The sequence below is a fragment of the Typha latifolia genome, chromosome 2 (genome assembly GCF_019914945.1).
Source record: "Typha latifolia isolate L0001 chromosome 2, TyphaL0001v2, whole genome shotgun sequence".
NCBI classification, from domain to species: Eukaryota; Viridiplantae; Streptophyta; class Magnoliopsida; order Poales; family Typhaceae; genus Typha; species Typha latifolia.
The window spans coordinates 9,997,561-10,009,929 of record NC_133087.1 but is presented as its reverse complement, the minus strand read 5'-3'; the positions used below and the strand labels follow the sequence as shown (position 1 = coordinate 10,009,929).

At 42.2% G+C, this 12,369-nt stretch overlaps 1 protein-coding gene across 1 annotated transcript; it reads right to left on the bottom strand.

The window, feature by feature from the left end:
- Positions 1-8,352: 8,352 nt before the first annotated feature.
- Positions 8,353-9,712, bottom strand: LOC140782929 (probable calcium-binding protein CML18). The gene has a single exon (XM_073129810.1). It carries the CDS (start codon positions 9,146-9,148, stop codon positions 8,648-8,650), a length of 501 nt encoding a protein of 166 aa, XP_072985911.1. The 5' UTR covers positions 9,149-9,712; the 3' UTR covers positions 8,353-8,647.
- Between the last annotated feature and the right edge of the window lie 2,657 nt (positions 9,713-12,369).

Below are 12,369 nucleotides of genomic sequence, written 5' to 3'. Positions count from 1 at the left end.
ACAATATGTGTTATCTGTATTTGCGAACCTGATGCAGACGTTCGCAAGGGCATTCGAACGCGACCCCTCCTGCGTTCGAACACAACCTATAGGAATTTTATTTTAATAAAAATGAACAACTAATACAATAAGAAAATATCCTAATTAAATGTATCAAAATCTTGTTCACAACGTTGCCAAACTCCAAGGTATGCCAATGTCCATCATTATAGATCATGATCATGTAATTACTGTGACTTTTGGAAGCATTATTTCATATTGCAAGCGACGTTGCGATGTTGCGACCACTACAAAATTAGAAATTGCCACACAAAATTTTTGGACCATTTCGCTTTGAGAAGCAAGTCGGACTAGTGGCTTATCGAGTTGACTTGCTAGCTTGGACTTAAGTACATCCAGTTTTCCATGTGTCGGTCTCAAAGCTAGAATTGAACTAGATCTAGTTGTGGGAACCGAGCTACCCAAGCCCTTGGAGGAGATGCAAGATGTAGTAGAACTAGTGAGGGTCTTGGCCAAATGGAGGCGTTGACATGGAGCAACACTTGAGATGGAGGTGTTGATTGAGTGGTTGGGACGAGCTACTGACGAGGCTACTTGGGAGCTCGAGATGGAGATCTTGGAACGTTTCCCTCACTTCACACCTTGCGGACAAGGTGGGGGAAGCGTGGTGGACTATTAGGATTTGACTTGTAGTTCCAATTCTTGTTTAATTTCTAAGTTTTCTTGGAAAATAAAGTTTCTAGCAGGTGCGTTCAAACACTTGAGTGCATTCACAAATATAGAGACCCTCAACCTGCATTCAAATGCTTGAGTGCATTCACAAATACAAAGACTGCTCAAACTGCTTTCAAACGCGCACAAGAGGCGTTCGAACGCACTCGACCAGGGTTTTTGTATTATGACGATGTTATTAGGTTGTTTTTGCTAGGTTAGCCACCAATACATAATGTGGATGGTTGCCTCATTAGCAATTATGAATGAAATTATCAAGTTATCATTTCTTCTCCTCATTAAACTGAAAACTTCTCCCTCCTCTCTCAAGCCTTAGTCGTGCGCTCTTGACGCCGGTTACCCCTAGCCTTCCTTGTTCGTCGGACCCTCCCTCTTTCTTAAGGACACCTATTTCCTTCTCCCTCCTCTTCTTTCAAACCACAGCCTTCGTGCAATCCCTATCATAATCCACAATCTAATACATTTAATAAGAGTCTTTTCTTATCGCATTAGTTAGTTATTTATATTAAAATAAATTTTCTATAGGGAGTTACAGATCGATTCTACTTAGTTTAATAATTTTTTAACTACGGGAGAATATTTGACGAATATTTTTCTCAATTGCATGGACTGCTTCTTATAATAAATTCAGATTTTGAAGAAATCATTCCGTAACCTATCATTAGTATCAAAGCCAGGTTAACCTCAGACCTCCATTAATGGTGGAAACAAAGAAGATGGCATCAACAAGGAGATCAATGGAGAACACACCGACAAGGGAAGACACAATCCATGATAACCCTAACCGTGAGATCGATTCCTTTGGGGCGACCACGGTAGGACCGAGTCAACCAACGTCCATGGGTGTGAACATGGGCTTGGCAGAGGAACTTAGGGGCATGTTCCAAACATTGTTGCATAGGGTTGACGCAATGTAGAATGATCACAATGCTTTAAAAGAATATATGATGAACCGATCTGATTCGTCATCTCCTCAATAAAGATCAGTGCCTCAAGAGTGACTAGCGGTGGGACCACATCGAACCGATACCCCACAGGTTCAGGTTCAACATGTTAATGTCAATGATTCTCTTTTATCTATACCTACACATCATCCCCCACCTCCGATACACAACCCAACACCGATGGTGGTGGAACCTGAGAGGCGTGCGGCACTGGTACGCTTCATCGATGAAGAGGATTAGCACTTAGAGGATGATGTTGATCCCTTCGGAGATGGTGATGGATGTGCTCGAGGATTTAGAGAAGGAGATCAACAAGCACAAGGGTTCAAACCTGAACCAAGGATCTTTCGTGAACCCAACAATGCTATCCGAGAGAGAATCACACGCTTGGAGTTCCCAAAATTCTAAGGTGGTGATTTGACGGATTGAGTGTTTCTGATAGGCTATAGAATGATTCCTTCAAGATCTAAATTTATTGTAGGAAATAGTCCACGTACTTGAGGAAAAATTATGAAACTAAGTGGAATCGATCCGTAACTCCCTGATCTATATTTTTTGTATTTACTCCCTTCGTAGATTCGAATTGCAATTGGGACGAAAACACGATATAGTGCAGATAATGGTGGTGGTGACGGGTGGAGTCGGTGTTAGTTTTATGGAAGATAATGGAGATGAGGGTGGATGGTTGATGTTGTTTAAGGGATAAAGACGAAGGAGAAGAAGTGGTCGAAATCCCAAGGAAGAGGGAGGACTCGATAGATGAGGGAGATTAGAAGTTAGGAGAGACTTTGCCAAAGGTAAAGGTGGTAGGTTGGTGAAGAGGGAGGAGGGAGAATTAGAGTAGAGAGAAGATAGAGAGACAAGAAACCAATAATCCAATAGCATAGTGACTTTGGTTGCCATCTACACCTTTATAGAGGCTAGCCAACAAGCAAAATAACAATTATTAATCCTAATTCTAGTGGACTCCTATTGATCGCGTTCGAACACACTCGATCGCGTTCGAACGCACAAAAGGCATTCTCTGTCAATGCGAATGTGATGCAGACATTCGAATGTGGTGTTCAAACGAGCCCAACTGCGTTCGAATGAGCCCAACCACGTTCGAACAAACATTTTGTGTTCTATGTTTTTGCGAACCTGATGCAAGCGTTCACAAAGGCGTTCGAACGCCGCCCTAGGCGTGTTCGAACGCGACCTACAGAAAATTTATTTTAATAAAAATAAATAACTAATGCAATAAGGAAAGACTCTAACTAAGTGTATCAATTTCAAGTGGAATAATTCTTTGATTGTCAAGGGACAGCAAAGGATGCAATGGTCCAGATGGCAAGCTTTCACCTACAAGGAATAGCATTGCATTGGTATCGATCAGCTATGCGTGGTAGAGGATTTACTGGTTGGGCTGACTTTTGTAGGAGGATTACACACAGATTTGGGATGATGGCATATGAAGATTTTCCTACCACATTAAGCAAGATGGTTCAGAGGACGACCGTATTGGAGTACCAGGTAGAATTTGAAAGAGTTAGTAGTCATTATGAGCCACCTTGGCCTAAACCGACATTGATAAGCACATTCATTTCAAAGCTATGGGATGAGATACAGGCAGATGTTCATGCTATTTGTCCTACCACTCTTGAAGAGGCCATCGAGAAGGCCGTGAGGATGGAACAAAAGAACAAGGCTCTCAAGATGGCAGCGAAAATAACTTGGGGCAACAGAGATGAGAGATTTGTGCATAGAATGCCGACAAGAAATTTTGCAGGTTTAAAGACAGTGGTTGCTAGTACTAGACCGCGACCACCTTTGAGACCTTCTTCCGATGTTAGATGCCCAGGTGGAGGAGCGAAGAGTGAAGGGCCTTTGCTTATGATGCGATGAACTTTTCACCCCCGGCCATCGGTGTTCCAAATTAATCGGGAGTGTGATACTCATCGACGGTCTCGAGGAGGACGATGAGATTGTTGGTGATGGAGAGTGTCTAGAGGAGGTCTATGAGGAGGCCGTAGAGGAGGGCACGCAGGAAGATATCCATGCTGAAATATCGATACATGCATATTCCGATACTTCCGCGCCGAGGACATTGTGGGTAGACGGACTTTTTAGAAAGCATTGTGTGCATATCCTCACAGATTTTGGGAGTAAACACAACTTTCTAGACAAGAGGTTAGTGAGGAAGTTGGGCTTCGATGCTAAATCGATCGCAGGGTTTGACGTTGCTATTGGAGACGGCACGAAGCTTCGGGCGGAGAGCTTGCATCGTCGGGTCGGTATACGAGTGCAAGGGCACAACATCATTATGGACTTGTATCCGTTGGCGTTGCGAGGAGCAGATATTGTCCTAGGCACACAATGGTTACAAAGCTTGGGACCCATCACTTTTGATTTCTGGAGCATATGGATAAAATTTAAGCAAGGAAACAAAGATGTGCAGCTTGATGGCGTTCGGTCTTTGCTGATTCCTACGATGCATCCGACGGGTGGGCTCTCTTGTGCGAGTGATGTGGCATATCTTCTTCAGTAAGGACCAGTAGGAGACGAGCCTCAAATGAGTCCAAATACTACCATCGAGTTGTCTAATTTATTATATAAATTTGCTGGACTGTTTGAGGAACCAAAGGAGTTGCCAACAAGGTGAATGGTAGACCATCGCATAGGGATGCACCGGTGAACGTGAGGTCATATCGGTATCCACATGTGCAAAAGGAAGTTATCTCCAAGATGGTAGCCAAGATGTTGGAGCAAGGCCTCATACAACCGTCATAACTCTTACTCATCGCTTGTGCTATTAGTGCGAAAGAAGGACAGGATATGGCATTTTTGTGTCAACTATCGGGCACTAAATACTATCACCGTCAAGGACCGATATCCCATTCCAGCCATAGAGGAGTTGCTGGACGAACTTGTAGAAGCGACCATATTCAACAAGCTTGACTTGAAGGCCGGGTATCATCAAAATAGATTTCACCCAACGGATGTACACAAAACTGCATTTTGGACTCCGGCCAAGCACTATGAGTTTCGGGTGATGCCCTTTGGTCTCACTAGTGCTCCATCTACTTTTCAAGGCCTCATGAATGATATTTTTGGCCTCTACTGCGAAGATATGTTTTGATATTTTTTGACGATATTTTGGTATATAACAGGACTTAAAAAGAGCATTGACAGCATTTGGAGGATGTGCTGAATTTGTTGAAGCAAAACCAGCTAAAGATTAAGAAGTCCAAGTGCTTATGAGGAGTATTTAGGCCACATCATTTTAGCGAAAGGTGTAGCGGCAGATCCTCAAAAGGTAGCATGCATGATTACTTGGCCGATCCCTACTACCACCATAGTATGGCAAGATCATCGCTCTTCTCACTTCTTTCCTGAGGAAGAAACTCTTTTAGATGGACGGATGACGCCAATACAACCTTTGAAAAACTGAAAACAACAATGATGATGACGCCCGTTCTAACTTTGTCGGACTTCACCAAAGAGTTCATTATGGAATATGATGCATCGGGAGTTAGCATAGGAGTTGTACTAATGCAAGGAGGGCGTCCCATAACTTTTCTTAGCAAGGCCTTATCACAAAAATCCCAGCAATTATTGACCTACGAGAGAGAGATGTTGGCAATTCTGCATGCAGTGACAAAGTGGAGGCCTTATTTGATCTGTAGGTGATTCATTATCCGAGCTGATCAAAGGAGCCTTCGATACTTTATGGGGTAGCATATTCACACTTTGGCATAGGAGAGATGGGTCACAAAATTGCTGGGGTATAGTTATAAAATTTAATACAAGAAAGGGACGAAAAATAGAGCGGCAGATGCACTATCATGCCAATCCGAAACCGCCGAGCTTGCACCTTATTCTTCTCCTATCTTTTCTTTTCTTGATGAGCTGATGTATACATGTACATCTGACCTAGGTGTTTTGAGATGGTTATAGGAGGTATTGGATAATCCAGAGCGCCATCCAAAGTTGGAGAATCGAGGTGGTTTGTTGCTGGACCGCGAATGCATTTGGGTGCCTGCAAATGATGGATTGCGACAGATATTGTTGGACCACTTCCAGCAAACTCTATAGGCTAGTCACGAGGGTATCTTGAGGACTTATAGGAGGATATCTCAGAGTTGCACGTAGCCAGGATTGAGGCGAGATGTGAGGAGTTTTGTCCGTGCTTGCGAAGTCTCTCAAAGGGCTATGGCCTTTTGCTGGTACCGGACCATGTTTGTAAAGATATTTCTATGGATTTCATAGAGGATCTTCCGCTAGTACGTGGTTATTCCATTATTTTTGTGGTGGTTAACAAGTTGAGCAAGTATGCACACTTTTCTGCATTGTCATATTCATTTTTAGCTAAATCAGTGGCTAAAATTTTTGTTAGAAATATTGCTCGGTTGCATGGCATGCCACACACGATTATCTAAGATCGTGATCGTGTATTTATGAGCGACTTTTGGATAGAGTTTTTCATATTACAGGGAACTTAATTGAACTTTAGTTCGACCTACCATCCATAGACGAATGGCCAAATCGAGGTGGTTAATCGAGGCATTGAGCAGTACTTGAGGTGTTTTGTTGAAGAGATGCCAAGACAATGGTTGGAGTTCTTACCATGGGCGGAGTGGCCATACAGCACCGCCTACCACAGCAGCATTGACATGACTCTTTTTGAGGCGGTGTATGGGCACACGGCTCCGACATTATGCACTTATGATCCAGTGGCATCTATAGATCGAACGGAGGTGGACTTAGCTTTGATGGATAAAGACACCATATTGAGGAGGTTGCATGCCTATCTTAAATTTGCTCAAAACCGCATGAAGCAAGTTTATGATCGCAACGATAGAAAGCAGGAGTTCGACTTTGGCAGTTGGTTGTTCATGAGGGTGCAACCGTATAGACTGGTGACCTTGCGTCCAATGCGAAATCAGAAGTTCGCACATTGCTACTTCGAACTGTTTCGGGTGTTAGAGCGTATTGGTCCGGTTGCGTATCGTTTGGAGCTGCCTGAGGGGTCGAGAGTGCATCCTGTCTTCTATGTTTCATTATTGAGGGAGCAAATTGGAGATCATGAGGTCGTTGGATCATTTCTACCGGAGCCATTAGAGGAGATAGAGATCCTAGAGCCAGTTCGTGTACTTGCTAGGTGCCGACGATGTCATGATATCAGATTAGAGATGGAGATTCTAGTCAAGTGGCTTGGCAAGCGATTCGATGAGACGACATGGGAGTTGAAAATGGATATCTTGGAGCGTTTCCCCGACTTTACATCTTGATGACAAGGTGGGGGAAGCGTGGTGGGCTGATGCACTTAGTTAGTGTCTTTTCTTATCGTATTAGTTATTTGTTTTCATTAAAATAAATTTTTGTAAGTCACATTCGAACGTGGTTGGGAGCACGTTCGAACCCCTTTGCGAACACCTACATCAGGTTCGCAAAAATAAGAACGTGAAATGCGCGTTCGAACACATTTGGGCGAGTTCGAATGCCACATTCGAATGTCTACATCACATTCGCATCGATAGAGAATGTCTTTTGTGCGTTCGAACGCAATAGGCGGGAGTCCACTAGAATTAGAGTTAATAATTATTATTTTGGCTTGTTGGCTAGCCTCTATAAAGCCGTGGATGGCAGCCAAAATCATTATAATATTGAAATATTAGTTTCTTCCCTCTCTATCTTCTCTCTATCCTAATCTTCCTCCTCCCTCTTCACTAACCTACCACATGTACCGTTGGCAAGGTCTGTCCTAACTTCTAATCTCCCTCGTCTATCGAGTCCTCCCTATTTCTTGGGATCTCGACCACTTCTTCCCACTCATCTTTATCCCTTAGACTACATCGACAATCCATTCTCAACTCCATTATCATCTATAACCCTAACATCCACTCCACCCGTTACCACCATCATCATCCGCACTATATCATAGTAGGGCATATTTAAAAAATGTAGATCAGAGAGTTACAGATCGATTCCACTTGGTTTCGTAATTTTTTGTCTACGAAAAAATATTTTGTAAATATTTTTTCTTGGTTGCGCGGACTGATTCATGTAATAAATTCAGATCTTAAAGGAATCGTTCCGTAACCTATCACATTCACTCCATCTCCACCATTACCATCGCCTCCCGCCATCAACCCTTCCATTGAAAGTACACCGTAATTTATCCCTAGCAGTGATCCGAATTTGCGAAAGGTGTAAATACAAAGATGTAGGTCAGAAAATTATGAATCGAATCCAACTAGTTTCATAATTTTTTGTCGATAATATAATATCTGACATATATTCTCCTGAGACTATGGGGGCTGTCTTGCTGTACTCCAGGTTGATTGGGGCTAAGTTTTGGTTCATAACACTTGAGCTCAAATTAATTTTCAAGGCTAAATTTGAACCCAGTATTAGTTTACCAAGCTTGGCTTAATAAGAGTATACTCATATATATACATAAATACGAGTATATAACACCATATTAGTTACCATATTGAGTTTGATTTGATACAAGTTGTTGTTGAGGGTGTTTAATAATCACTAATAAATATTCCATAAGTAAAAAAAAAACGAACCTAATATTCAATCAAACATTTAGCAAGCTTCATAACGAGCCTAGCCTACCAAATTGAGAGAACCTTACTCAAATAACCTCCGGAAAGTAATCAGCAAGTTAACACCCCTACAAGAAAGATTGCACAACACCTGCAGACGTTATAATTAACTACGATTACTATCAGAAGAGACAACTAAATGCCCCATATAAATAGCGATAAGATCCACATGATAATGTTAACACACTGTGACCAGTGGATGTGTCTAAGATCACAGAACGTTAGTGCAGCAATCTTTCGACATTTCAATAAAAACAAAAAAGAAAATCCTTCGTCAGAGCTAGATAGCTAGCTACAGAGCTTTAATCTTTTTTACAACATCCCATACTCCACACGCTTCTGCACGTATAAGAATACAAACCCCGAGATACACCATCACTTCGATGGCCCAGCGGCGCTGCTGCCCCTCTTCATCATCTTCTTAAACTCCTCAAAGTTGACGCTTCCATCACCGTCCGAATCGACGGACCTAATCATCCGCGAGCAATCTTTAACGGAGCATTTCTCCCCAAGCCTCCTGAACACCTGGTGCAGCTCCTTCGCCGAGATCACGCCGTTCCGATCGAGGTCGTACATCGCAAACGCCTCCCTCAGCTCCGCCTCAGCCCCAGCCGCGGTGGGGGCGCGGCCGTTGTCCCGGCGAAGGTGAAAGGCAGCGAACTCCTCGAGGTCGATGAACCCGTCGCGGTCGGAGTCCATCTCGTCCATCATGCTGCGGAGCTCGTTGGGGCACGCGACGGAGCCGAGGGCGCCGACTACACAGGCGAGTTCGGAGGCGGAGATCTTGCCGTCGCCGTTGGCGTCGTAGCGGGAGAAGACCTTCTCGACCTCGTCCATAGATTCGAGGCCGAGGGAGGAGGACGAGTGCTTCGCCATGGGGCCCACGCGATTGAGTTGGGAGAGAGAGGAGCGACGAGTTTCAAAGAGGCTAAAAGGATAGGCGCGTAATTTTGTCTTTACTTTGCTTCTGGCTTAGGGATATCTTTTGTTCACGCGGTTTCTTTGCGCGTACTGATGGAATGTTCGATTCCTAACAGCAGACAGGGAAATGGAGATTTTTTCCCCCTCTTGAGGACTAGTTGGTTCGATGGTGTTGAAGATGCCATGCATGTGGTTAGTTAGTGGCCCCTGGCGCTCAACACCTACTTCCCATGTGCCAGTAAGTAGTGAAAGCGGTATGTCGTACTGCTTGAGAGTGACTCCAGCTTAGCTTACAGTACAATCGATTTGATTACACTCCAAGGGTTTCGTATATTTGTTTCAAGGGAATTTTATAATTTACGCAATATATTTTACTCTTATTATTATGATCGATTTGCAATATAAATTAATATTATTTACTTTTTTTACTGACTATCAATTTTAATTTATCTTTGCACCTTCACCTCCTTTTGTTTTGTAATCCGGCAATAAATGGCAATAAATGACAACAAAGGGCACCAAAAACTCAAATATCTAAAGGATACATTAAGTATCCCTATACACCAATCTATGGAGAAAAGAGGATACAGAGCTAACCCAATGGTTGACCACATGATTAGCCTCCCTAAACTAATGTGAAAGAACACATGATAAAAAAAAAGGAGAAAAAAGTTGAAGTATCTTATACAATGTGTTTAATTTGCAAGTTATAGAATTTTGTGATGCGGTTCAAGACCTCGCCAAATCAAGGGTGAGGAGGCATTGGGTTCAGCCCCTAATAACAACAATTCATGAAACGCAATAAAAACCCTTGACTTTATTTATTTATTTTCATCATTGAATTATTTAATTAGATTCAAGTTCATATTAGACCCTAGATTTTTAATCCTTTAAATTTAGTTATTAAGTTAATTGGACCTGAGCTTAGTAAGCTAGACTGAATAGAGTCTAATTAGATAGCCATATGTACCTACACACATAATTGAACCATCTTGGATTAAACAAGCAATTGCAAGATTGTCTTCTTCCTCTTTGTTTGACTAGACTATGCATTCTCTAACCTTATTATGCTCTGATCTCCCCTCGAATGGTTTAATCGTCTCGTGACTGGTTTTGGACAAAATTCGCACAAAACATTCGAAAGATATTCCGGAGGATCTCAAGATATTGGCCAAAAAGTGACCAAAGATCAGATAAATCCTATCTTGTTGGCCCTTCAATGGCTAGATAGGTTGAAACACCTAAACTTCCAAATACACGTGTAAACCGCATGGGTAAATCCCTCCATGGGGTGCATCACATGACCTGTCAGTAAAAATATTTCACAAGGCACACAACAACACAAATTCACCATAAATAAACTCAACCATAAGAGTCTGAATATAAGTTCCATAGGCCACAACAAGCCTTCTAAATACACATCCAAAATACAATGCTAAAGTCCAAAATACATCGTCAATCATAACGCCCTCGCAGGGGCTTAATACAACTAATAAACATACTGAAATAGAAATGCAGTTATTCTTCGCTACCTGCACCTGTGTCCCTTAGCTTTGAAATAATGCTACCAAGAGGTGGTGAGCATACATCCCAGCGAGTAGGATCCATACAACCTAAAATAATGAAATCACATGTGCATATCCAATGTATGCCTATATTTGCTAGCAATAATAATATGTTTGTTGAAATGACTTACCATGAGTTACTAAATCAATGTAATCGATAAAGATTACCAGTCACTAACCTGGAAGATGCTAGTTACTAAACGTATCAAGATAAGTCCACATAGATATCATGCTTGATACAATTTCATACAAATCTCAATCATAGTGTTTACAGATTATGCATAGCAATAAAAGAGTAATTTAGTCATCTCATGCCTACTGAGACATTAATCATACTTATCATAGCTCACTAAGCTATTCACCACATAGGATAAATACTCTCAAGAAAATTATCCATCATCTCATACATCGAGGGGGATATATACACATCTAACGGTAATGCCACCTACACGTGTATGACAACACTATATGTGACCGGTTATTTGTGGCCATTAGACTAAGGACCCCGGTCGTAAGCTCATATCTCACTCTCTCTAAATCATCACCGCCCTCAGCGAGAGAATCGGGAGCCCTTGGCTCATCAACAAACGCCCTGACCCTACGTCGTCGGGTATCGCTAGAGATATATCCCCGCCTCACAATCATGTTCTTCTATCATTATAATATAGTCTTGACTATGCAGTATAATTACCTGAACGCCACACAGGCTCCCGACCTCAGGTGTAGGCCACTAATAGTATAGTCATATAAAATACACTCTACCCTTAACCCTAAACTGAAAGAGTAGGGGCACTGCCTAGTCAGAAGTTGACTACTAATGATAGGTGAAAGTGGGGTAGTGTCTGTGAGTATATAAGTCATGTCATAGTCATCATGATCGTTACATTCTATATTCACAACAAATATTTATGCTAGAGTTTATCATACAGGATACATGTAGAGCATCGTTACACTAATGTCCATGCTAACACTAACATTCTCATTATATCATGATGAGTAAGTTATCAATAATTGCACATATCAAGCTACATCATGGTACACTAGATGCATGGATTAATGCCGACATTTCCTACAATGACATTAAAGGTATAATAATTTAACTACATTATTCTAAACTTGTATAAATTCTACTCGCTTGGGGGGTCTCCATAGTACACTAAATCTCCTCAGCTAGCCGGCTCCTCCGGGATCCCAAAATCTTCCTCACGTAGTGTAAATCCTATTAATTCCCGCAAGTAAAGCAATACGTAAGATTAGCGAACTAATAGAATTAATTATCTTATTAGAGAATTTATGTTTAGGCATATACATGAGTCAAGGGTCTCCTAGGGTGAGTTCTATGTTATCCTAAAATTCACATGATAATAAATGGTCATTACGAGGATGGTTAGGCTAATTAATCAAGTAAAAGTAGGTAAAAGAGGTTATAAGGTCCAAATGGCCCCAAATGGGTTAGGCTGGGGTATTGGGTTAGGCCCAAGCCCAACTCAACAGGTAAGGAAGAAATAGCTCGTGGGCTGTAGTCCAAATTGCAGCCCACGGGCTCTATGGGCTGCGATCTGAACTGCAGCCCACAGGCCTTGCGGTTCATGGGCAGCGGTCTGAACCGCA

Bases quoted from the DNA above. Each gene is read 5' to 3' on its own strand.
- LOC140782929 (XM_073129810.1), bottom strand. From the start codon at position 9,148: ATGGCGAAGCACTCGTCCTCCTCCCTCGGCCTCGAATCTATGGACGAG.